Below are 27,122 nucleotides of genomic sequence, written 5' to 3' on the forward strand. Positions count from 1 at the left end.
ATGGAGAGTGGACAGAGAGTGCCCCGGAAGGGCCGCAAGCTAGGCTCCAGCCGCCGGCAGCAGATGCGAGAACCAGCTGACGGCCAGGATGCCCCCATGGCCTCAGAACCAGAGTCCTTGCCCTCCCTGGTGGCCGCTGAGCTGCAGCATTTCTTCCAGGACTGTGGGGCCAAGGAGAGGGGCTTCGTCACCCGTGAGGACCTGGCGGTGAGTCAGAGTCCCCAGCTCTTCCCCTAAATCCCTTTTTGGTGGCCTCCTGAGACTTCCTATCCCATAAAGCAGGGGAGGCCTGCTCTTCCCCCTTTCTCTCATCCAAAATTTGCTCTCAAAGAGGAACTCCCATGCACCGTTCATGAGAATGCAGACTGGTAAAGCCACTGTGGCAAAAGTATAGAGGTTCCTCAGAAAATCTGAAATGGAAATACCATACTGGGGATGTACCCAAAGGAAACAAAAACAGTAATTCAAAAAGATATATGCAGCCCTTTGTTCCTTGCTGTGTTATTTACAATAGCCAAGATATGGAAGCAACATAGTGTCCATTGGTACATAAATGAATAAGGAAGATGTGGCATATATACACAATGGAATATTCCTCAGCCACAAAAAAGAATGAGATCTTCTATTTTGTGACAACATGGATGGACCTAGAGGGTATTATGCTTGGTGAAATGAGTCAGACAGAGAAAGCCAATGCTGTAAGATTTCACTCAGATGCAGAATCAAAAAACAAATGAGCAAACCAAAGGCAGAAACAGACCCATAAATGCAGAGAACAGGTGGTTGCCTGAGGAAGGTGAGTGGAAGGACAGGCAAAATAGGTGAAGTGGGGGACACAGACTTTTAGTTGTGGAATGAGTAAATCATGGGGATGAAAGGTACAGCACAAAGAATATAGTCAAGGGTACTGTAGCAGTGTTGTATGGTGGGAGCTTTGCTTGTGAGCACAATGTAACATACAAACTTGTCAGATTACTATGTTGTACCCCTGGAACTAATGTAATACTGTGTGTCAATGATACTTCAATTAAAATTTAATTAATTAGGGGCACCAGGGTGGCTCAGTGGGTTAAGCACCCGACTCTTGGTTTCAGCTCAGGTCATGACCTCAGGGTTGTGAGATCAAACCCCATATTGGGCTCTGTGCTGAACGTGGAGTCTGCTTAAAATTCTCTCTCCCTCTTTCTCTCTGCTCCGCCTCATTCTCTCTCCCTCTCTGAAAAAAACAATAACACCCATTAATTAATTAATTTTAAAAAATATAAAGGTCAGTAGGCAAAAGGCATAGTTTGCATACTAGGTGTTTATGCTCCTCTGCAAAGGAATATTCTTTGTGTTAAATGACAAGCACATATGTTTTCTGAGGCAAATCAATAAATGTCATAAAATTTGCCCTCAGATAAGTTGAGGAATTTGTTTATACTAATATGTAAATGGCTGATAAGACAGTATGTGTTCTGCTCTTTCAAAAACATTTGCATTTTAACAAAGGAAAGGACTTCAAGTCAAAGAAGGAACTTGCAAGTGATACAAGACCAGCCATGGTTGGTCCCTTAAGGAGTCTTAGGCTCTGGCCCAGACCAACACTGACCAATTTTTCTTTGGTTTTTCCTCATTCTCTGCAAAAGGGTCTATGTGGGTTGCTGGAGTCTTCCTGGGCCTACCGTCTCCTCTGGATACTGCTCCATGCTCCAGACTTTGTCCTGCCCCCATCAGAACTGAGTTTTCCTGTGGTCTGTCCTCGGGGCCACAACAAGGAACCAATGGATGTTGTTGAAATAGAATTTTCAGGGGTGCCTGACAGTGGAGCATGTGCCTTTTTATTTCAGGGGTCATGAGTTCATGTCCTATGTTGGGCATAGAGATTACTTAAAAATAAATAGATAGAAAAGAATGACTTTCTCAGAGGGGCCTTCACCAACTCCCTTGAGCAGAAGGAGCAGCAGGCTGAGGCAGAAGCAAATTGCCTGCTGAGTGAGGAGCCCGATGTAGGGACTGGATCCCAGGACCCTGAGATCATGACCTGAGCTGAAGGCAGATACTTAGGCAACTGAACCCTGCAGGCATCCCTATATATAATTTTCAAAAGGGTTAAAAAAAGTAAATATAAAATCAAGTAAGTACAAAATCAACATTTACCAAAGGTTTTATCTAATTAATTTTTATTACAAATTAATGAAGGAAGCAATAAGATGTTACAACTGGCCCAAAAAACTAGCATGTGAGAAGCGAGGCTACAGTATTTAAAGGCAATTTGACAGGAGACTGTTAGGATAAGATTGCTGAGTTCAATTTTTAACATGGCTGATGTCCAACAGGCCATAAATCTTTAGGGTTATCTGTTGTCCTACATAAAAATTTTCATCTCTCCCAGGCAAAAATCTGCAAGTTAACAAGTAACTTCAGCAAGTCTGGGACTTTTAATTAAAGATAAACAATGAGATGGACTGAGTGCATTCCTCTAGCCTAGACAATGCTTGAAAGGACATGCTCTCTACCTTTTGGCCCAGTTTCCCAGTTTCCAATTATTCAGATAATTTTCTGTGATGATAAATAATCTCCTGATATAAAAAAGCCGATTCTCATTCCCCCTATTTCCATCAGCTCAGCATCCTTGAGCTTGCTCTACAAATCTAGACTTTGAAAGTATGAAGTCATTTTAGTTTCTGTCCCCAAGTTTTCATACAGAATCTTAGCTTAAAAGACTCTGGTATTCGCTCTTCTACCTAGAGTGAATGTCTGTTCAGTTTGCCTAGGGCTGGAGGGATGCCTGGGATGTGGAACTTTCAGTGTTAAAACTGGGAACATCTGAGGCACACTGGGTCCAGCTGGCCACCCTATTTCTATCCACAGGACAGGAAACTAAACCCAAGACTCTCTTCAACTTTAACCTGTAGCCCCTATAAATGCAAGGGGTTTCCTTTCTTCTTGAGAGTCCCAATTTTTCTAAGGTCCCTCTTTCTGCCTGGAAGCAACCTTCCTTGTCAATTTTATACTTATATGCCAACCTTCTGTGCCAGGCTGCTGGGATAAATAAAATCTTATTTAAAACCATCAACCCTGCTGGGAGGGTTTTGCAGACATTGGCTCCGTGGCTGTTCCTTACAGCAGACTTGTCACATCTGATTAAATGAGAATCATTCTTCAATGTGACACTCTAGTTACACAATTGATTCATCCAATTATATCCCCCCCCAAAAAAGGACAGATTCTTATTGAATCAATAATTCTATCGCCATGGAAAGTCAGGAGGCCCAGGAAGTGTCAGTTTCTGAATCAAGAGTGGGTCAGTGAGATTCAGATAACATTTACAATGTTTAACTTCAGTTTACAAAAGCAGTCAACTACCAAACTGAAGGTTAGAGATGGCCCAAAAAGACAGAGAAAAAACTTCCTCTTTGATCCATAAAGATAGAATGATAAAAAATAGTAGCAGTTCTATCCCTGACAAATAACCACAACTCCATTTCCTTGAACCATTCATTCAGTTCTATGTCATTCATTCCTGTTCTGCTGGATATTGAATGGGCTGGCCGTTTCTGGCCTCAAGAGTCCTGGAAATTGTCGGTCTGCCAGCTTGACTGAAGGTTCACTAACATCAGCTCAGAATCCTTGTATCCAAGGGAAGCATCAGTAGCTCACAGAACTGGGTCCAGTCCTTTTCCACAAGGTGTTGGGTCTATCCCTGGTGGCCTGCAGCTCTCAACTGAGACTTCAGGCCAACGTAGGAAAGGAGAAATGACTAGTGTTGGTGGTGAGGATGTGGAGAAAAGGCAACACTAGTGCTCTGTTGGTGGGAACGTGAACTGGTGCAGTCACTCTGGGAAACAGTATGGTATTGCTCGAAAAATTAAAAATAGTTCTACCCTCGGGAATCCAGCAATCCCACTCCTAAATATGTACCCGAAGATAACAAAAATGCTAATAAGAAAAGATATCTGTACTGCCATGTTCACTGCAGCATTATTTACAATAATAGCTAAAGCACAGAAAGAACCTAAATGTTCATAGTCCTTCCTGGGTAGGAAGCATTTTTGCTAATGAGACTGAAAAGCTTTGGTTATTACATCGCTAATAATATCAGAGTGGAAGAGAGTGAAGTTCTCTGTTGGGATACAGCACAAAACTATTTTGTAGGGTTTGATTAGTGTTTCACCTGAAGATAAGCACATATCATGGATCAGCAAACACATTGAGCAAACTCCAGGCCTTCCCATAAAGCATGCAGTTTCTGAAATATTTATATGAATCCCATTTTATCTATGGAAACTTAGCCTAGGAAAGCCTGAACATCTCTTCTGATTTGACAGTTCTTCCCATGATGTTTTTTTTAACCCAAACCATATATATCATATGTATATAAATATACATATGTAAAAAATATATATGAGGTTAAATTTTTTTTTAAGATTTTATTTATTTATTTGACAGAGAGAGATCACAAGCAGGCAGAGAGAGAGGAGGAAGCAGGCTCCCTGCTGAGCAGAGAGCCCGATGTGGGGCTCGATCCCAGGACCCTGGGATCATGACCTGAGCCGAAGGCAGAGGCTTTAACCCACTGAGCCACCCAGGCGCCCCGAGGTTAAATTTTTATTTTTATTTATTAAATTTATTTTGTTTTATTAAATTTTATATTTATATTTAGTTTTTAAGTATATATATTTAAAAGTACATATATAGGGGCGCCTGGGTGGCTCAGTGGGTTAAAGCCTCTGCCTTCAGCTCAGATCATGATCTCCAGGTCCTGGAATCAAGCCCCGCGTCGGGCTCTCTCCGCTCATCGGGGAGCCTGCTTCCTCCTCTCTCTCTCTCTGTCTGCCTCTCTGCCTACTTTTCATCTCTATCTGTCAAATAAATAAATAAAATATTTTTAAAAGTACATATATATACTTTATATGTATATATACTTTACATATATTTATGTGTGTGTGTGTGTGTGAATATACATATAAATTCAACCTCCACCCTCCTAACCCAAGCCATACATAACATTAGATTTTGTTACAGGTTAAATCCTCAGTTTTCATTTTCATCTACATGCAACAAATACAGCAAGATTTACCTTTAGCGATAATAATCAGCTCATTATCTTTTAGAAGCGGGTGTTAAACGTAACACGTTATTTAATCCTTTTATCGTATTAATCAAACTTAATGAGCTTTTAAAATACGTTGTAAGTTATCTATATTACCCAAAAGAACATTAGAAATATTTCAGCATCAGGGATTTGAAGAATTTCCTTATAATTTTTGAAAATTATTTTTTCACATATTTTTATTGAGGCATAATTGATATAATATGATAATGATATGATATAATATGATAACATGATAATGATATAATAATATAATAATTGATATAATATAATATAATATTATAATATAATATAATATTAGCTTTAGGTATACAGTGTAATGATTTGATATCTGTCCCTGCTGCAAAACAATCACCACAGTAAGTCTAGTTAACAGCCTTCACCATACAGTTACAAAATTTCTTTTCTTGTGATGAGAGCTTTCAAGATCTACTCTCCTACTTTCAAAGATGCAATTCAGTATTATTAACTATTGTCACCATGCTGTACATTACATTCCCATGACATATTCATTTTATAACTGGAAATTGTACTTTTTTTGACAACCCCCCCCCATCCACTTCAGGGATTGCCCAATGTGTTCTCTGTATTCATGAGCTCTGTTCTTTGGTTTATTTGTTGGTTGGTTGGTTGGTTGGTTGGTTTTAGATTCCACATATAAGTGAGTTCATTCAGTTTTTATCTTTTTCTGTCTGGTATAATTCACTTAGCACAGTGCCCTCAAGGTCCATCCATGTTGTTGCAAATGGTAAGATTTCATTCTTTTATAGGCTGAGTAAGGTTCCATCCTGTATATATGCCTTATCTTTATCCATTCACCCTTCTATGAACACGTAGGTTCTTTCTGTGCTTTAGCTATTATTGTAAATAATGCTGCAGTGAACATGGCAGTGCAGATATCTTTTCTCATTAGCATTTTTGTTATCTTTGGGTACATATTTAGGAGTGGGATTGCTGGATTCCCAAGGGTAGTTCTATTTTTAATTTTTCGAGCAACCACCATACTGTTTTCCAGAGTGACTGCACCAGTTCACGTTCCCACCAACAGAGCACGAGTGTTCCCGTTTCTCCACATCCTCACCACCAACACTTGTTATTTATTGCCCATCCTGCTCTTATAAGTGGTGAAGTATTTAATAGATACAGAGGATATCCTAAATTTTTTTTTCTAGATTTAGGATCTTATATGGAAAGCAAAATCAGAAGAGCTATCAGAGAACATTTTGGCCACTGGATTAAGATAGGATCATAGGAATCTGAGAAATAGTACTTGGCTACCTGTTGAATCAAAATGACAATAAAATAAAATATTTTGAGATAAACATTGAAGAAGGTAACATGATTACAAGAATATTTAGCTCTTTTATAAGAGAGGTGACTTCAATTTTTTATTTTCACTTTTTTTTTTTTTTACTTGAAAACATGATCAAGCCAGAATAAAGTAGAGAAATTTACTCTGTTGACATAGGGAATCATTTTTTTGGGCAGGCAATTTACAGAAGATAAACAGTAGCTTCTTTTTAACTCTTGCTAAGAGCTCTATGATCAATTTATCATTTTAATAGAGATAGAGCTGAAATCTAGTTTTGCATTAATATAACACATGGCAGTAAAACTTTCACAATTTAAAAAAATTATTTAAAACCATCAAAGCCGAGCCAAATTTGGCACTTGATAAAATGTTAACATGTTTCACAGCTTATTTTCAGATTTAGGTCTTATAAATCAAGGCAACTAAGATTCCCTTTCAGCAAACCCTCCACAACGGTCTCTATCCAATTCAGATTTGCATTTTCATCCCTTTTCATGTTCTGGAATAGACACTTAAGACAAAACAACCTCCTTATTTTTTGGAAAGTCAAAATGTATCCCATTTTCCTTGCTGTATCTCTCTGTCCCTGTTGGTCCTAGTATAGTCTCAAACATCTGTAGTGATTATAACTTTCAAACAAAGTAACCAACCTCTATTTCACAGAAAGAGCTGGGATACAAGAGAGCACTGTCTGTGTCATTCAAGCATTTTAGTAGACTTAGCCAAGCTCACAAACAGACATTTTAACAGAACATTTTACAGTCACATATATCCCTTGCACAAGTTTTTAAAAAATTGTCATAATAGGGACACCTGGATGGCTCAGTCGCTTAAGCATCTGCCTTCGGCTGTGGTCATGATCCCAGGGTCCCAGGATCGAACCCCACATCAGGCTCCCTGCTCAGCAGGGAGTTTGCTTACCCCTCTACTTCTGCCCCTGCCTCTGGCTTGTGCTCTTCCCCCCTCCGGTCTCAAATAAATAAATAAACAAATATTTTTAAAAATTGTCATAAAACATACATAACACAAAATTTGCCATCTTAAACATTTTTATGTGCAGAGTTCAGCGGCATTAGGCATATTTTACAATATTGTGCAAGCATCACCACCGCCATTTCCAGATCTTCATCTTCCCCATCTCTGTCCCAATTAAACACTAACTCCCATTCTCCTTTCTCCCCATCCCCCAGAAACCCCCATTCTCCTTTCTCTCTCTATGAATTTGACCACTCTAGTCCCTTGTCTAAGTGGGAAAATATATTTATCTTTTTGTGACCAGCTTCTTTACTTAGCATGATGTCTACTTAGCATGATGTCCTTAATGCTCATTCATGCTGTAACAGGAGTCAGAATTTCCTTCCTTTTTAAGGCTGAACAAAATATTTCACTGTATATGTAGACCACATTTTGTCTTTCCGTTCATCCTTCAGTGGACATTCAGGTTGCTTTCATCATTTGGCTACTGTGAATAGTGCTGCTATGAACTTGGGTATGCAAATATCTCCTTGAGTCATGAGTCTCTGCTTTGCCTTGCACAATCATTTAAACAACAAAGATCAGCAAATCAGAGTTTCTGTTGCTTCTCAACCAAAAGACATTAGGTCTCTATCATGCATCCCACAAGGACCACCAATGGCCAGTCCATAAAGTTGAATTCCCCACCATTACTGTCACCAAAAATGAAAATAGTATCAGCAAGGAAAAAAAGGCAGACAACAACAACAGAAGAAACAGCAAACCCAAAGTTCTGTCACACATGGGATTCTCCCCAAGAGCCAAGGGAGGAAGGGCTTGGGTTTCCTGAAGCCCACGAGGGGCCCTTCTTCAGCATCCATGTTATTTGGTTCTGATGGCCGAGTTTAGTGGGGCATCTCTACGGAACCTCCAAAACTCTTTTTTTTTTTTAAGATTTTGTTTATTTATTTGACAGAGAGATAGAGAGAGAGAGAGAGAGCACAAGTAGGCAGAGAAGAAGGCAGAGGGAGACAGGGAAGCAGGCTTTCTGCTGAGCAGGGAGCCTGACATGGGGCTCGATCCCAGGATCCTAGGATCATGACCTGAGCTGAAGGCAGCTGCTTAACCGATTGAGCCACACAGGCACCTCAAAAACTCTTTTTTAAAAGATTTAATTTATTTATTTGACAGAAGAAGAGAGCACCAGTGAGAGCAGGAGCAGGGGAGAGGGTCAGAGGAGAGGAAGAAGCAAACTCCCTGCTCAGAAGGGATCCCAAGGCAGGGCTTGATCCCAGGACCCCAGGATCATGACCTGAGCAGAAGGCTGATGCTTCACCGACTGAACCACCCAGGCGCCCCACCAAAACTCTTAAAGTATAATTTTCAAGAAGGTAAAATCAGGGGTGCCTGGGTGGCTCAGTGGGTTAAAGCCTCTGCCTTTGGCTCAGGTCATGATCCCAGGGTCGTGGGATCGAACCCCACATCTCTGCTGAGCAGAGAGCCTGCTTCCCCCTCTCTCTCTGCCTGCCTCTCTGCCTACTTGTGATCTCTGTCTGTCAAATAAATAAATAAAATCTTAAAAAAAAAAAGAGAGATAAAATCATGACCCTTGGGCAAAAATAAAATAAATCCCACTCAAAGATTTTATTTAGCTCTTAATTAATGAGAGATGCCATGAATGGTTGAAAGAGCATTAAAAAAAAAAAACACAACTGGATATCAAAGAAGTGTTTAGAACAAGATTGCTGAGTTAGAGTTTTCAAAGCTTGTTAATGTACAACAGGCCATAAATCTATGAGGTTATCTGTTCCAGTAGACAAAAATTATTTACATCTCTCCTGGACAAAATCTACAAGTTAATAGGTGACTTTATTTAGTCTGGGACTTCCAGTGTGTCCCAAGGGATGAAATAAAGTACATTCCTATGGTCCAGGAGATGCGTGGATGGCCTTTGTCCCTGTGGAATGCTGAAAGAACGTGCTGTCCACCTTTTGGACTTATTTTCAAATTTCAGATAATTTTGGGGGATACCAACACATTCTGGGGAGGATTAGCTACTTTATTAGGATCCTAAAGGGATGAGACTCAGAACAGGTAAGTTTTGGTGTTGGATGGAGGAAGGGGAAAGGCATGGAGGGAGTTCGGGATCCTGCTGAGAGGGCCATCTTGGGTAGGGTTCCGGAGCCTCCAGTGTAGGTCCTGGGTCGGCTTGGGGCTGGGACTCCAAAACCGGAGAGAGGGGAGGTAGGAGTATCTGAACCCATCTCTTTTTTGGAAGATGACCCCCAGGGTCCCCCAGTGGGAATAGTGCCAATTTACCTCTTCCTTGCAGGTGGCCAAGTTCAGCTTCCTGGGCGGTGAGGAGGAGCTGGAAATGATCTTTGACTGGGTGGATGTGGAGCAGAAGGGACGCCTCTCCCTGGAAGAATTCAGCTCTGGGCTCAGTATGTCTGTCCTGGGAGGGCCTCTGGGAACGTGCTACCCAGCCAGACATCGCATGCAGCATGCCTGGCTCAGGGAGGCTGGACTGACAGGAAATGCAACAGGGTTCCTCCACAACACCCCCAAGAGCCATTCAGGGCATGGATGGTGGTATGGTTTATACTGGTGATGAGAATCTAAGCCTACGTAGGCAGGCAGTTGGTTTAAGACCAGGCTGGGCCTTAAGACTCTAGCCCAGGAGACCCACTTACTTCCTTTCCAATGAGCAAGAGCAGTTCATTGGCTGGGGGGTGGGGCAGAGGGGGTCCTATTAGCATCCCCCTTCTCCAAGGAGGCCTCCAGGCTTACTTTCTGATGCCTCACTTGTCTTCTCCCCAACAAAAGTTTCTCTCTTGAGCAAGAGCTTAAGCAAGCCCACATGCCTTGTTTCTGCCTGAGAAAGGTCACATTCTGGCTTTGGTGAAGGGAATTCCAGGCCCCGGGAAGAAGTGAAGCATGATATATAGTGGTTAGGGGCTTCCCAGGCCCTATGCCCCACTTTGGGCAGGGCTACTCCCAACACCTACTTCTCAACACAGGCCCCAAAGGACCTAAAAAGACCAAGGTCAACAGGGCACAATATTTCCACTGATCTTCTCGATTTGGGGAAGGTGCGATGTCCTTACCAAGTACAGCTCAGGCTCAAACTGCCGAGCCATCCAGAGTTCTCGGGTCTGCCAAGTCTCCAAAAGTTTGGGGGACAATGGAGAGGGAGGCCAGGAATCTGCACTTATAGCTCATAAAATAGGCAGAATGTCTACCTTGAGTAGATTCCCAGGGGCGATAGGATGAATGTATGAACATGGTCCTTTATCTATGTGACCAACACAGAATTATTTCCCCGAGGGCCAGAGCTGGGCAAGATGGGAGATCAGGGGGCCAAGCCAACCCCACTCTGCTGCCTTTTGTCCCCTCTGTCCCACAGAGAACATCTTTGGCTCCAGCCTAAGCACCCACAGGCTCCACAGAAAGAGGCCACTGTCCTCCAAGAGAGAATCCACAGCCGCCAGCTTCCCAGGGCTGGAGGAGGCTGACCTGGAGGAGAAGGAGGCATTCTTTGCCTTCATCCAGCAGCTGGGGGCAGGCCACTTACTTCCGGAGTAAGGCCAGCACTGTGTGTGGAGGGGTGTGGGGGTGGGAGGGCAGGGGCGGACCATGGGCGGGCGGTGGGGTGGAGGACTCGCCTGGACCCGTGCCCAGGTGGGAGGCCACCGAATAAAGCTGGGCACATATCCCAGTTTGGCCACGTGTTAGCTGTGTGACTGTGGGCAAGTGGCCTAACCTTCCAGCTGCAGTGCGATCGTAGGGACAATTATGGGATTAACTGGAACCTGTGTGGAGAGTGTCTGCTCTCCAGGAGGCCCTCCTGCCCTTATTCGCTCTCCCCCGCATCCCCTGTCCGTCCTGCCCTATGTGATTGCTCCCCAGAATTAGTGGGTTGGGGTATCAGCTTAACAAAGGTACTCATATTCTTAAAAACACGACTGCCCTAGGGTACCTTTCTTAACCAAAAAAGATGGAGTGATTCAGGTAGAGCAATGCCCTGGGTTGGGCAGGTTTGGAGGAGCGGAGGACATTTCCTCCAAGCTGTCTCAGGCTCTGGGCTCATGGGGTTCACTCATGCCCAGAGAAGGGGGAACTCTGCCTCTCCTCCCATACCCCCCAGACCCCCCTGGGTCTCTTAGAGCCAGCAAGGGACTCACTCTTGCCTGTGTACCTACAGGCTCTCCAGGGACAAGCTCTCAAAGGGTGGAGCCCGGTGTTTGTTGTAGGACACGCCTGCTGGGACTGAGGGGACAGGCTAGAGGGACAGGTGTGGTGGGGAGTCATTTACCCACTTGGCAACTTAGCCCTGGCTCAGCCCTCTGGCATCTGTCTTCATGACTTAATTAAATCCAGGTGAAAGCAACAGTAATTGAAAGTCAGCCTTGTGCCAGATCCCAGGCTGGGCCCGTCACTGGGCGTGGCTCATTCTCAAGCGAACTTACCTCATCCGGCAGGTGACCGCCTCCCCTCCGTACAAAGAAGCCCAGAGAGGGCACGGGAGTTGCCAGAAGTCACACAGCTGCAGAGTGGGAGAAGAAAGAAGGCCAATGGCAGTCCTGGGCTGTCAGGCTCCCAATCTTTACCCCTCCCCCTGGCATAATTCATCACCACATCAGGGAGCAACAAAGTGCTGTGGGGGTTCAAGAAGGGAAAGGGTACATCTGGGAAAGGTTCCTAGAGGAGGTGGCAACTCAAGCTGCACCTTGTAGAGTATAAACAGATTTTTGTGGCCCAGGTGCCCATGTCTCTCAAAGTGTTGCCATGAAAGTGGAGAAGGTCTCTCTACCCCGCTTCCGGAGCCCACCTCATACCTGAGGGCTGGCTGTCCCCCTTCCCCAGGCAGAAGGAGCTCTGGCAGCTGTGGAGGAAGCTGCGGGAGGAGGAGCCCCAGCTGGCAGGCAACCTGGAGGGTTTTCTGGCCAGGATGAGCAGCCGCCTGCAGGAGGCACGGGCTGACAAGGAGTTTCTGGAGCTGACCCTAAAGAAGTGAGTGGGGCTGGGCCAGGAGCGGGGGCACCTGATGTCTGGCATGGAGTATGTGCTGCTTACCTTTTAGCTGAGCATGAATGGTATTCCCTCAGCTCCAGAAGCCTGGAGCCCAGGAGTCCAAGGCAGACCTGGGGAGCTGGTTGGCAGGGCTGAGCTGAAAGGAGGGATGGCTTAGGAGACCTGTGGAGGGGGACAGAGCCGGGCCTTGAGTGGCAGTGGGAATGGCAAGTGTATCTTCACACAAGGCACCCACCCCAGGGGGCACTGCTCATGTAGATTACACCTGGTGACCCTGGGGTGGGCGTGGACAGAGCACTGCCCCAGGGGGAGAGTCTGTTTTAGGGGGTGGGGGATGGAGACAGCGGGAAGTAGGGACAGAGTGATGGGGCAAAGGGGACCATGTGACAGGGGCCAGGGGAACAAATGTCTTGGTGATGGTTACAGGAGTCAGCATAGTGGGATCCTGGTGACCAATGTCAAGGGGGTACAAGTCAGGGACTGTTATTGGGATAACCGTTCTCAGGGTGACAGGGTGACCATTGGCAGAGTGAGGTGAGCAGCGGGATTGACCCCAAACCCCGGCCCAAATCACCCCTGCCAGCAGCAGGGTCCCCAGGTGCTCACCAGCCACCCGGCCCCCCCACCCCCACCCCTTCCAGGCGGGACTCTGACCACCATCGAGAGGTCCAGCAGCTCTATGAGGAGATGGAACAGCAGATCCACCGGGAGCAGCAGCAGCTGCAGGCTGAGGTGACCCCCCACCAGCAGCCCGATCTGACCCTGGCCCTGGGCTCCTCTGATGGCTGAGTAGTGGGGCTGGACACTGGCCAGTGTGGGGCAGCAGGAGGCTGCTGGGAGTGGGTTGTCTCCCCACTGACCAGCTGAGCCAGGTCTCACTCTCTAGGCCTCCACTGTGTTGCCACATCTTGGCCTGCACCAGGGAAGTGGTCCTGAGATCCGGCCTCGCCAGGACATCCTGGACCCCAGACCCCAGGCCTGGGTGGAGGTGGAGGTGGAGTGTGGGGAGGGCTGGCTTGGCTCTGCTGGGACTCAGAAGCAGCAGTGCGGGGGCTGAAACCTCTCTGCTCCCCAGAGCGACTCCCGGGGCCTGGCCTTCAGCTCTCAGATGCAGGAGGTCTTGGAGGCCAAGGAGCGTGAATTTCAACGGCTGACAGAAGGCCAGAGGGAGGTGAGTGACAGCACTCGCCTGGGGGCCCAGTCTCTGAGGAGTCACAGTCTGACACCCATCTTCTGAGAATTCTGAGGGAGCGGTTGGACTCCCATAGGAGAGTAGCCCCCTTCTCTGAGATGAGGCGAGATAGTGCAGAGGGGCCACTGGAAAGGTCCAGATTCAAATCCCTGCTGTTCCAATTAAGAGCCATGCAGAGGTAATAACTTGGCTCATCTTGGCCTTAGTTTCTTTATCTGTAAAATGGGATGAGCTATATCTACAGCCTCTCCTAGGCTAGTTGTGTCAAATGAGCTAATAAAGGGAAAAGCACTTGGAAACGGAAAGGCACTGGGCCAACGTGAGGTCCTAGGGTCAGAGAGGCTTAGGGTGAAGGTGGTGGTCAACTCTTGTCTCCAATGTCAACTGAGTGACCTGGGGCAGGTTTTTAAGGTCTCTGAGCTTTGGTTTCCTCATCAGAGAATTGGATATCAGAACCCTTGCCCTAGAAGGCTGCTGGGACAACTAGCGATACCCTGTTTGAGGGCCTAGCACAGTGCCTGGCACACAGTAGGTGCTTTATGCATCACAATTTGTACTGTCTCTAAATTCGACCTAGCTCCCTATTGTCCCGAAACCCCAGATCTTGTAGCCCATAGTCACTGCCAGTTGCCATTGTGGCTAAGTCTTTGGGTCTGAGTCCCTGCCCCACCATCTCTTTCTTTCTCAACTCCCAGACCACTGACATTAGTAAAATCACCATCTGATGGAACCAAGGCAATCGGCTTTCCTTCAGCCCTGGACAAGGTGCCCAGAGACTTTTCTACCATTGCCTTGCCAGGCTCTGTCACCAGATCACAGCTTCCCATCATGGGCTGATTTCCAGATGCCTCTGCCACAGCACCTCCTCAGAAATGGAGGCTGGCCTCATCAGCCAAGGGAGGAGACTGGACTTTCTTCATGGGGCCATTTTGTTCGGTCCCCGCAGACGTGAAGCCTCTCTCCTGAAGCTATGCATTCCTTCGCCCAGTGATTATGAATAGCGTGCCTACTAGTGCCTGGCACTCTTCTAGGTCCTGACGAACATGACACAAACCCTGGCCCACAGAGTTATAGGCTTAGTCAGGAAGATGGATGATAAATAAAGTAAGAGAGTAAAATCTAGAACATGCTGGCGATTGAAGATGCTAAGAAGAGTAAAGGGAAGCAGGGCAGGGGGTAGAGGGTTTTGACAGGGAAATCCAAGAAGGCCTCACTGAGTTGCTGATATTGAAGTAAAGGCCTGAAGAAGATGAGGGGTGGGCTATGTGATACCTGGGGAAGGGCAGTCCAGGCATAGAGAACAGTGAGTGCAAAGGCCCTGAGGTGGGGGTGTGCCATGAAAGTTCCAGGAGCAACGAGGAGACTCGTGGGCTGGAAAAGACGGAGGGAGAGGAGAGGAGTGGGAGAGGAGGGCAGAGACACCTCCTGGGGTGTGAAGGACTGAACAGGGCACTGGATGCCACTGTGAGGCTTTACTTTCCCTTCTGAGTGTTCAAGCCATGCTCTGTCTCCGAGTCCTGTGCCTGTGGACCAGATGGGGTTCCGAGATGAGCCCTCTTTGCAGAGCTCTGAGCAGAGGAGGGTGTGATCCCATCTACCTGTGGGGCCCTTGTGGGGCTGGATGTCTGTGTGTCTGACTCAGTTCCTTCCATTCAAATATTTCTCCCAGATGGGAGCTAATGGAGCTAATTAGGCCGCAAGGGGTAACCGCCCCCACCACCACAATGCTTTGTTGAAGCTAGGTCTCCAGGAGCCTGGAGTCGAGGCCCCATGGTGGCCTTCGGGGGCTGGTTGCCCTGGAGGACATCTGGGCTTCCCTCCCCCTCATGCTCCCCCCTCCCTCAGCTGGAGGCCCAGCTGAACCGCCTCAGCAGCACCCACCAGGAGGCCAGCTCAGAGAACCAGCAGCTGCGGGAGGCTGAGCGAGACCTTGCTGGACGGCTGGAGGAGGTGCAGGGACAGCTGCGGGTGACCAGGGACCATTTGAGTGCCACCAGGGGCCACGCGTGCTGGCAGGTGGAGGAGGAACCAAGGCAAGGAGCTGCCACCCCTGGACTCAGGTGGGGACCAGGGCCTCCCAAAAGGGAGGAGGGAGGCTTTGAGTTCTCTGAGGCTCTGGTCTGGACCCAGAACACACCTAGAGTTTCCCTTCTTAAACCTCACTACAATCCTGCCAGGCTGACATGCTCAGGGCCAATTCTCAGACAAGGAAACTAAGGCACAGAGAGGGGGGAAAGGTCGTCATGTGCCCAAGGTCACACATTTGGGATTCAAACATACACACGCACACGCATGCGCACACGCACATGTGCAGGGGCTCGTGTAGCAATGGATCTCAGGCAGGCCCTCACTCTACCTGTTACAGCTCAGAGGAGTGGGAAGAACTAGAATGGTCAGGGAAGTCTTCCTGGAGGAGGTGAAGCTTCATATAGGTCCTGAAAGATGGCAGGATTAGATGAAGGGGAAGGAATGGGGGTGCATGTGGGGTGAGAAGGACTGCCTGAGCAGAGACTAGGGGATGGGGTCAGCTGTGGGTTGTTATAGATGGGGAGAAATTTCCTTGACCTTCACTTCCTAAACCCTTCCTAGTGTTCCCAGAACAGGAGACGAGATGGCTCCAGACGTCCAGGCAGTCTCCTCTGAAGAGGCTCCCCTGCCCAGACTGTTTGGGGAGGGGGATAACTGGGACCAGCTCCTGAAAGACTTCAACACCTCCTCACACAGAGCCTTGCAGCTCTCCTGGAGCCCGCCTCCAACCCCGAGGACGCCCTCAGGCCCCCAGACACCCCGAGTAGTCAGGCAGATCTCCATCTCAGAGCCACACGCTTTGCTGCTTGGTCAGGAGGCACCTTCAGATTGGGACAGTGCTCCAAGGAGCCCCACTGGGATGCCCTCCAGGACTGAGGAAGGCAAAGGAGTGGGCCCGGATGGGCAGGAGAACAGCCCAGGGCAACCTGTCCAGCCTCAGAGCCTGGAACCTGAGGAGGAGTCAGGACCTGGCCCCGAGGCCCCTTCCCACTGGAGCTTCGCAGGGGCCCCAACTAGAGAGTCAGGGAGCCTGGTGGCAGCTGCCCTCAAAGTGCTTGTTCCTTTGGAGGATGCACCCCCTCCCCAGGTGACCTCCCCCCATCCCCAGGACCCACCTGGGTCCAGAGAACAGCTCCAGGCCTCACACCCAGATGACAAGACCCCTGGGTCTGAGCCTGTCCCAGACAAGTTGCCCAGGCAGAGCGAGGCCCTCTGTCAGGACCCGCACGGCCCCGGCTCTGAGCCAGGACTGGGGTCGCCAGGGGCCAGAGCCCTCATGCCAGGAGTGGCTGGGCTCTCCCAGAATCTGGAGTCTGGAGGTCAGCCTCCTGCAGAGGGACCAGAGTGTGCCCAGCTGGGCCCTGGCATGCAGGAGGGGGCACCAAGAGAAGCTCATGGCCAGGCCCCTGGTCCAGATGGGCTGCCTGCACTTTCTCACAAGCATCTAGAAGAGCCCAGGGTGGAAGAAAGGAAACAAGTGGGCCAAGAAGGGCCAGACCTCTGTCCAGAGGAATCAAGTGAGGCCCATGGTCTGAAAGCTGGGCATCCAGAACTCTCCGAGCGAGATCATGGGTCTACTCCTCTCGCGTATGACATATCATGGGCTGAGGCTGAAGCAGAAGCTCGTAGAACACAGGCACCTCCCCGGGACTCTCCCCAGGAAGAGGCTCAGCCTAGGGGTGGAGCAGGACCCCAGGAACATACGCAGAGCCCCCCAACCATGGCTGAGCTGGTAACCCAACCCATGACCTCACCTGCAATTGCTCGTGCAGAAGAACAAGGCTCCCTTTGGTCCACGCAGCCAACGGCGGAGAACAGGCCTCCAGACGCAGGAACTGACTCCAGGGAGGCTGTGCCGACCTCACCCCCAGGGTCTGCCACTGGCAGTGAGACTCCTGCCGACCCTGATTACCTCTTCCATGTCATCTTCCTGGGAGACTCAAACGTGGGCAAAACATCCTTCCTGCACCTGTTGCACCAGAACTCTTTCGCCACCGGGCTGACTGCCACCGTGGGTAAGAGCCCACCTGGGAAGGGAGGTTGTGGAGGGAGGGGAGACCCAGGGCCCCGGTGACAAGGAGGGGAAGGGGGGCCACAGAGAGCCATCTCCCCCCAGGGAAGCTACGGATTCTGTCCTGGCCATAGGCCCTGCATTAGACTTTATTTTATATGGGCATAATCTTACTATTTTACTAATTATCTCTAATTATAGGTAATTTGCTTGCTGCATTGATCTGATTAGCTTATAATGTGCCCCATCAACAAAGCACCCTGCAATTTAGGTGCCAGAGCCAGTTGCTGGCAAAAACAAGCAAGTCCCCACCCACGTGGCTTGTGGGCAGGCCACCACAGGGTCCACGTTACTTGCCTTTGTCCACAATTCCCCTCAGCCCTCTCTGCTCCCCAGCCCTGTCCACCAGGCTGGGGCAGGAAGCTGCCTCGGGCAGGCTGAGTAACTTACACAGAATTAATTTCTAGAGTATGGTGAGTTAGAAACAGATACCTGAGTTCAAATCCCATCTCTGCCCCTGACTAGTAGGATAAACTTGGGCTGATTATTAACCCCTCTGAGCTCCCAAACCCTCACCTGCATGAGAGGGACAAGAGCACTGGCTTCCTAGAATAGTTGTAAGGATGAGTCAGTTACTACATGTCAAGCTTTTAGAATAGTATCTGGCATGTGGCACCGGCTCAATAAATATTATTTTTATTGCTGTTATTATAAGTTAATATTTGATCGTGTCTAATTCAGTGGCCTGTGCCAGTGAGATGTCACCAAACACAAAGACTCCTCTCTCTACAAACGTTGGGATCTGTGACCACTTGGCAATGTGTAGAGCCGTAGAAATGCAAGCTCAGGAATGAAGAGGGGCTCGCTTAGGCACAGGTCAGGGGGATCCGTGTGTTTGTGTCCTCAGGGTGCATATGCTCACTGGAGACCAGGGCCAGAACCATGGGTAAATGACTGTCTTCATGCAAGAGAGGCTCCAAGATAGGTTCTCCAATTTTTCTCTAAGAATCCTCACCTGGGGAACCAGTTAAAAATTCAATGTCCTGGAGAATGAGAACCCACAGCAGGCCTAGTCTGCTGTCAGGCAGGGTCACAGGCTCTGCAAGGTCACCATTATGCATCACTGAAGGTCCTGGTTACTGACCACCTACAGCGCACCAAAGCATCTTCAAGCCTCCTTCCTTTCAAAAGCCCTCCTTAGATAACTGACCTGCCCCCATTATTATGTGATAAGAAGGTTCCACAAAATTCAATCAAGAAAAACACAGGTTGTGTAATTGTAAAAAGATGGGACAAGCCTGCTCACCCTGCTGACCAGCTGGGCGTCTCCAGGATGGGCTGTGGGGGGGTGGGGGTGGTGAGGATGGTGGTGAGCCACATCTGTCTTGGTGCCAGCTGTGGTTTGGCACCTCCTGGTGGCTATCATCCACTGAGCTTCATTATTAATGGGGTGGATTCTGGCTTCCCCAGTGAAGAACATTTCCACAATTGGCCTCACCGCCTCCCTTCCCACCCCCCTCTCGGAAGATAAGAACTCCAGCCTGCTGGCATTAGAGAATGGGGCTGGATGGAGGACCAGAGCCAGAAACAACTGAGTTACAGCTGAAGGTGCATTTTTGGCCAGGCTTTTCCATATCCCCATTCTACAGATGAGGGAAACAGATCATTGAGGACCTGGTTAAGGGTCCTGCCCTCACTGGGGTGCAAAGTTCAGACCCACAGTCTCCTGCTTTCAGGACACATGCCGCACCCCAGAAGAGTTAGCCTGTGTTGAGTTCGGCATGACCGTCTCCCAAGGGCAGCTCATGTACGCATGTACGCTAGCAGATTCCTTGGGGAGATGACTGTTATATTCTTAGCGATTTGCGTGGTTAAGTTCTAACATGTTTTGGGGACAGCACAGGGGCCACGTGGCTGGATTGGGGAGGGGGTGGGCAGGGAGGTGGGACGGTAATGGCAGTGGGAGTAATGGCAGAGTTAGGAAAGGCGAGGCGTACTTGTTAGAGTCCTTCATACACTACATGGTAGGGAGTTAAGCCAAGGCTGGATATTATGGGGCAGGGGGGCTGGGTCAGATAATCTCTGGTTCCTACAGACCCTGGGCTTCCTAAGACGTCCAGGAAAGACGGCAATAAAGGGAAACGGATGCTACAGGCAAACTTCTGCTTCACATTTTGCTAAGTCAGGTGCCCACGCTGCCACTTCCTGTGGAGGGCATGGGGGTTGGGGCAAGGTTTCAACCACCGCCAGGGGCCGCAGCAGGTAGAAAGGTCTCTACCAGCTCAGGGCTGGTATGAGGAGGCACCCCGTTCCCCCAAGCTGCTCTGGGGTCTGCCATAGGCTCTGCTGCCTCAGGGCTCCCATAGGAAACGGAGTGGGGATGGGGAAGAAGTCCTCCATCACTCCCTATTCTGCCTAAATTCTTTGGGGGTTGTCAGGAAGTTGCACCCCCAAAGCTTCTAACCCCCCCTGGGATTTCACTATTACCTTCCTATTTCCAGGGATAAGAAGGGTCTGGAAGCATGACCACGGCGGGGTGGGGGGCTGTAAACCTTGAAGGGCTGTGGCTCAGGGAGAAGAGAATAATGATAAAAGGATCGCCTCCAGAGCACCTGCCCCCAAGCCAAACCTCAAACAAGGGTCATTCAGTCCTCCCCTGCAATGTGGCTCTTTTTATTTTATTCTTTTTTTTTTTCTTATAGATAGTTCATAAATTTATTTTATTTCTTTGGAAATAAGCTCTACCCCAATGTGGGGCTTGAACCTATGACCCTGGTCTTTTTTATATTGTCACTTTGAGAATGAGGAGGGGAGACTCAGAGAGGTAAAGCAACCTGCCTGAGGTCACACAGCTGGTACAGCAGCAGTGGGTAGACAGCTCCCAGCGCCATCGGTCATCCCTGAAGCCAATGCTCTCCCCACCCTCCCAGGCTGCCTGTTTCTACCCTGCTGCCTGGTTGCAAGGGGAAGACCCAAGCCATAATCAGGAATGAAACAGGGAGTGTTATAAAAATAAAATAGTGACATTTATAAAAATAAAATAATCACACTGGTTGTCCAGAGTGACCTGAGGAATAACCGTTGCTGTGCAGTTGGGAAGACAGCTATGTACACAGAGGTCAAAAAAATGCAAGGTGCCTCGAATTGGCACTGACTGTGAGGGTGTGGGAGTGCTGCAGGGACTGTGAACCCCACAGGCTAGGGGTCAGGACAGACCGCTTGGAGGATATGGGCTCTTGAGTATGGATGGGATTTGAGAGCCAAGGGGAAGGAAGCCCAGCAGCCAAAGGGGTTGGTGTCTGGGACGGGTACATCCTGGGGCAGGTTTGGGCTGGAAGTCCTGGTTGAGAACTTAGAAGCAGGCCTGATGCCCCTCTGTGTGTCCTAGGAGTGGATTTTCGGGTCAAAACTCTGCTGGTGGACAACAAATGCTTCGTGCTGCAGCTCTGGGACACAGCTGGCCAGGAGAGGTAATGGGTACCATCCCCATTGCTGGGCCCCCAGGCTGAGCCGGAGGCGCAGAGGGATAGAGGGCAGCCCTGATCTTGAAGACTCCAGCATAGGCAAGAGACAACCAAGGGCCCAAAAGGCATCCACCCCCTAAGGACTGAGGAGTTCAGGGAGGAAGCAGGGAGTCGAGCTCCAGCTGGCTGACTAAGGGGGCAGGAGAGCCAGAGGGCCCTTGGCCTAACATCCCCACGTGGCCCTCAGGGGACAACTGCCTGATCTCCTATCCTTCCAAAACACTGGCCCACCCCTTTCTAGCTAGGCAGTAGTGGTCATAATTTACAAGGCACCTTTTCTTTGACCCAGCATTTCCACTTCCAAAAATTCACTCTGCTGAACTCATCCATGACCATAAGAGGAACATGGCCACAGTAAAGTGTGGTTTTATGTTGTGAAGCACAAGGAACGGTCTAAACAGGAGGCGGGGAAGACCCGCCGAGTCAGGATCTAGCTGCACAATCCGTAGAATATTAGGAAGTCACAAAGAAAGACTGTGGACTCTCTCTATGTACCAACAGGGAAACCCCTCCAAGACACTTTGTTTTTGGGGTTTTTTTTGAAAGGTTTTATTTATTTATTTGAAAGAGAGAAAGGGAGAGAGAGAGCATGAGTGGGGAGGGGCAGAGGCAGAGGGAGAGGGAGAAGCAGGCTCCCTGCTGAGCACAGAGCCCCACATGGGGTTCAATCCTGGGACTCCAGTATCATGACCTGAGCCGAAGGCAGACACTTAACCAACTGAGCCACCCAAGGGCCCCTCCAAGACGTTTTATTAACTGGAAAAGGCAAAGTGCAGATTACTGAATATTAGTGATACAGTGAGTGTTTTACACTGTATTTGTGTTTAACGGGAGAAAAGGGTCTGTGTGTGGATGTGTATATGTATATGGTGTGCACGGACGCATACATACATTTATGTGTATTCATAAATTTCCTCTGCAAACTGGTATCACTCGGCTGCCTCTGGGGAGGGGGGACTGAGTGGTGGGGATAGCGGGGGTGGGGGTGGGGGAGAGGGATGCCAGAATTTTCACTGGGTACTCTTGGGTACCTTTTGAAATTCAAGCCATGAGAACAGTTACCTATTCAACAATCATACTGCGAGAAGGAAAACGTCTGCACACTTTACGTGGGCAGCAATTAGAGGCAGGAAGGGTTAAGCCTCCCACTTTGCAGATGAAGTAGCTGAGGCCCTGGAGAGACCAGGGCTAGGGATCCGCCCACCAGGCATAGCCTCAGGCAGACTGTCTGGACAGGTACCACAGCATGACTCGGCAGCTGCTCCGCAAAGCAGATGGAGTGGTTCTCATGTACGACATCACCTCCCAGGAGAGCTTTGCCCACGTGCGCTACTGGCTGGAATGTCTCCAGGTAAGCGGCCATCTTGGCTACCTGCAGACGGCTGTTGGGTTTGGCCCTGGTTTGTGGAGTCAAGAAGGAAGTTGTACCCTTGCCCTCGCCCCCTTTTTTCCCAGGATTACAAATGACATGACAGACATGTGGGTGATGTGACCCACTGAGGGCATGTGTGGCAGGATGAGCTGGGAGCATAGTCATAGGAAGAAACCACAACCACAAAGTACAGCCTCCAAAACAAACTACTTCCTCTATCCTCTGAACATTTCTTTCCTGTATACAGCAGCTTGGTGATGTCTTCTTAACACCTGGGGATAATGTAAGTCTAGTACCACTCTAGGTGACAATTCCTCTGTCTGCACATCTCTAGTTCTTTCCCTCATGTACTTAATTGATATATATATACTGAATATCCAATAACATATACTGAAATTCTGCAGTATGTACTAGCACAGCAGAGGGATATGAAGAAAGGCATGTTGTCTTCTCTCTGGAAGTTCTAGTCCAGTTGAAGAGAGCAAAAGCAGAAACTGCTCAAGGAGCCTGAGCTCTGGGTCTGACAGGACCTAGGTTTGAATCCCAACTCCCCTGCCCCAGCTCTATCATCTTGGACAAGTGACTTAACTTCTCTGAACTTCAATTTTCCAACTTCTCTCCTACAGTTGTTAGGATTACCTGATAAAATTGTCTTGAGAACAACACTGGGTACACAGTAAGCACTCAGTAAACAGAAGCTAGTAGTAATAGTCACTGTCATTACCATGAAACAATTAGGAAATGAGCCAAGCCAGCCTGTGTAATCAAGCGCTGGGCTGTTCAGCACAGGCAGGAAGAGAGGAACATGGGCAGGAACAATTCTGGAAGGCTTCCTGGGGGAGGTACCTTTGAGGCTGGCCTTGGAAAATGGGTGACATGTTTGTAGACAGAAAGGAGGGGCAGTCTTACTGTAGCTTGAAGGGAAAAAGTCATGGGTGGGGAAAGGGTGTGGAGTGAGTGTGACACAGAAAGGTGGTGGAGGGGGTGTGTACCTTGTCAGCTTCCTGGAGGGCAGGTCCAAATCCAGTCCAGGGCCTGGCATAGCAGAGCAGGCCTTCAACATGTGTGGCTGAGGGCGTGTGTTCTATACGCAGGAATCAGGGCCCGACGGGGTGGTCATCCTTCTTCTGGGAAACAAGATGGATTGTGAGGAGGAGCGGCAGGTGCCCATTGAGGCCGGACAGCAACTGGCCCAGGTGAGCACCTGGACATCAGCCCCACACCCAGCCTGGACTGGGCGGACCTCTCCCTGGAGTGTAGTGAACAGGTTCCCCTCGCCTGGGCAACTGAGAAGGATCCACTCTCCATTCCTGCCCCTCCCTGCCAAAGGCCAGGTCAGAGTGGACAGCAGCCTGGCCACCTCCGCCTCCCACTCTTCCCTGATCTCAAACCCAAACATGAGGCTCTCCTGGCGGGCATGACATTGACCTCACATTGAATTCGCAGATCCCCACACAACATTCTGACCTATATAAAAATATCTTCAGAGTAAAAAAAGGTTTTAAAAGCTTCACTTAAAAATCCCAATCAAATCTTCATTTTCTCTCCGGTCTCTAATTAACATCACCTTCCTTCTAATTTATTCTATCTTAGGACCCAAATTCTTCCCTGACAAGATTGCATCAAAAGTCCCACCAGTGGGGCTGCCCCATCCACTGGGGCAGACAGTGGATACTATTTATTTATGAATAGAAGTTGACCACATTCCAGAAACTCTGGAGAATAATAAGGAAGGAAAAAAGAACCCAACTCTTACCTCACCCCTCTGCCACAACCCTTCTTGGCATTTCCATACTGTGTATCTTGCTCCTTCTCCTCTTCTTTCTCATCATCGTGGCTCCTTGGTTGGTGGGATTTTTTTTCCCCCTTAAATGTAGTGGCTCATCTCTTTGACACAGTAATTCCTCCTCTAGCAATTTATCCTAAGAAAAGAATCAGAAGTAATAATCCCTAAGAGAACAGCATAATGGATACCTGCGTATAATGTATAATCAAGCATGTTTCCAGAAGGATGTTCTTTACAGTATTATTTATAACAAACATTTGGCAGCAGTTGGTGGTTAAGCTGTGGAGGTTCATGTGAGAGGCTGGATTTGCCATCAAGAATCCTGTCCTGGAAAAATATCTGAGGGCGTGGAGGAAATGCTTACAATGAAACGTGAAGTCAGAAGAGCAGCTGCAAGTCCAGGCTTAGGTGGGGTTGAACCCCGCGAGGTCGCTGATGTCCGACCGGGGACTGCCTGAGCCCCAGGTTCCTGGACTTTAACCCAACAGCACGATGACCTGGAGCCCACTCACCCCCAGGAAATGGGTTCTGTAAAACAGAATGGAAATACATATCAAACACTCACAGGAGGGGTTTATATTCTGCTCTTAACACTTTCTGAATGCTCTATGTTCCAATATTACGTCCCCCCCCCCGAGTTGAGTATTTTCGAAATTAAAAACAAACAAACAAACAAAAAAACTAATAGTTTAAAATGTCCCCAGGGACATTTCTCCAAGTTGGGACACAGGCTTTCCACCGTCACTCTGAGAGGGGACTGTGGAAAGTCTCTGGGGTGGCATGTTTGACAGGTGGCCAGCCAGGCTGGGGGTGGGGCGGGGCGCTGGGGCGGGGCTGGCTTTCCCCTGGGTTCGTGGAGGGGCGCATTGGGTGGGGCTCCATCTGATGGCTGGGGGTGGTGGGGGGCTGCCGCTGGGACGCTCAGTGGGCTCCCACACATCTGTCTGTCTGCAGGAGCTGGGGGTTTCCTTCGGTGAATGTAGCGCCGCCTTGGGTCACAACATCCTGGAGCCCATGGTGAACCTGGCCCGGTGAGTGCCACCCCACTGCTCCCCACCCAGAGTCCCCTGGGCAGCCTCCAGAGCCCTCCTGTGGGAAGGGAAGGCCCGCTCTGAGGAAGCACCGTGAAGCCACAGGGGTCACCCTCTGGGGAAGGAGTGAGATCACTGTGGGGAGAGTCTGAGTGGAGCTCTACCGTCCCAAGGACAGTATCACCTCCTGAAGGCGTCACTGGGCTTTCTCATCTGCACAGTGCTGCGGGACAGAAAGGGTCCCCTTCCTGCTCTCTACCTTCTCATAACTTCCACTAGATTTATTAATTTTTTTAAGAAGTTTTTTTTAAATTTATTTACTTAAGTGGTCTCTACACCCAATGCAGGGCTCGCACTCATGACCCCAAGATCGCCAGTCGTGGCCCTTCCGACTGAGCCAGCCAGGCGTCCCAGTTTCCACCAGATTTAGAATAAAACCAAATGCTGGGAAATGGCCCTCATGGTTGGAGGTCGGGTCGTTTGTGCACATGCACACTCACTCACTCATCTTCAGCCCCTCAGAGGGGCCCTCCCTGACCACTCTCCGACCCACCATTTTTCTGGATCCCCGTCCCCTGTTTGTGTCCTTCAAAGCCCCTCTGGGTAAATTGTAATTATACATGCAGCTGTCTGGTTTCTGGTTGCTGTCTGCCGCCTGCCGGGGGCTGTGGCTCTAGGAGGGCCGGGTCGGGTCTGTTTTGTCCAGCCCTCTCCCTCCACACCCAGGGCCTGGCACATACTGGGAGCCCAGTAAAAGATGGAAATGAGTAAGGTGGAAGGGACCCTAGGTCAGATGATCTGGAAGCCCCTTCTCTGACAAAGCAGCAAGGGTGAGTCTGGGAAACCGCTCACCTGATCACTGGATAGCCTCTGATGGACAACTGCTGGACAGTTTCCCTTTGCTTTAGGACAAAAGCCAAAGTTCCTGAATGTGGTTTCCAGGCCCCCAGGGCCCTGAACCCCTATAGCCTGAAGGCTTCTTTCTGGCCAGTCTTTAGGCTTTGTGATTCTGCACAGTGGCCCACACTCAGTAAATCTATCATGAATGAATGAATGAATGAGCTTCTTTTATTTCCCCAGCCTCCAAGCTCTCTCTCTTTCTCACTGAGCCTTTGCCCTCAGCCAAGAATGCACCCCCCTTTTCTGCTAGCGAACCCCTATCCAATGCTTGGTCTCAGCTCTGACACTGTCTCCTTCCTCCCTAAATCCTTTGAGAAACTTCGAGGACACGTCCCTGTGTGTGCTTCTTCATTCCTGGGTTCTGACGGCCCCTTCTCTCTCTGTCGCCTCACCTCTCAAGGCAAGGACATGCTGGCCTTATTGTCCTATTCAGAGTCCCTTGCACAGTGGCCGGCACACAGGAGGCTGGAAAGAAGGCTAGGAAAGTGACAGGCCAAAGTCTCTGTGGCCCTGTTTTTCGAGTGCCGTGTGGGATGCAGCACTGGAGCAGGGCAAGTGGGAAGAGAGGAAGCTTGAGGGGGCAATCCCCCCAGTTCCCCAGCTGCACCCACGGGCCCCTCCCTGCTGCCCCTCAAGGTGAAACAGAGGATTGATGTGTGGTGTCTCCATACAGGTCACTCAAGATGCAGGAAGACCGCCTGAAGGACTCCCTTGTGGAGGTGACCCCCAAAAGGCCAAAGAAGAGAGCTGGCTGCTGCTTCTGACCCTCCGGCCCAGCCAGAGGTGGGGGAGATGACCACCCTCCCGCATTCCTGCTCCCCAGCTCCTGTCCCACCTTGCCTGGATGCAGCAGTGACAGAGATGGCCAGCTTGGAAGTTCAGG

General features: G+C 49.1%; 1 protein-coding gene across 1 annotated transcript; it reads left to right on the plus strand.

Annotated features, from left to right (window-relative positions):
- Positions 1–27,122, plus strand: RAB44 (RAB44, member RAS oncogene family). The gene is made up of 13 exons (XM_044237056.1): positions 1–207; positions 9,694–9,805; positions 10,768–10,942; positions 12,228–12,374; positions 13,037–13,127; positions 13,471–13,566; positions 15,433–15,647; positions 16,177–17,630; positions 21,015–21,096; positions 22,387–22,501; positions 23,617–23,718; positions 25,263–25,339; positions 26,913–27,122. The coding sequence occupies exons 1-13, from the start codon at positions 1–3 to the stop codon at positions 27,001–27,003; spliced, it is 2,964 nt and encodes a 987-aa protein (XP_044092991.1). The 3' UTR covers positions 27,004–27,122.

Source organism: Neovison vison, chromosome 1, assembly GCF_020171115.1.
Source record: "Neovison vison isolate M4711 chromosome 1, ASM_NN_V1, whole genome shotgun sequence".
Classification (NCBI taxonomy): domain Eukaryota; kingdom Metazoa; phylum Chordata; class Mammalia; order Carnivora; family Mustelidae; genus Neogale; species Neogale vison.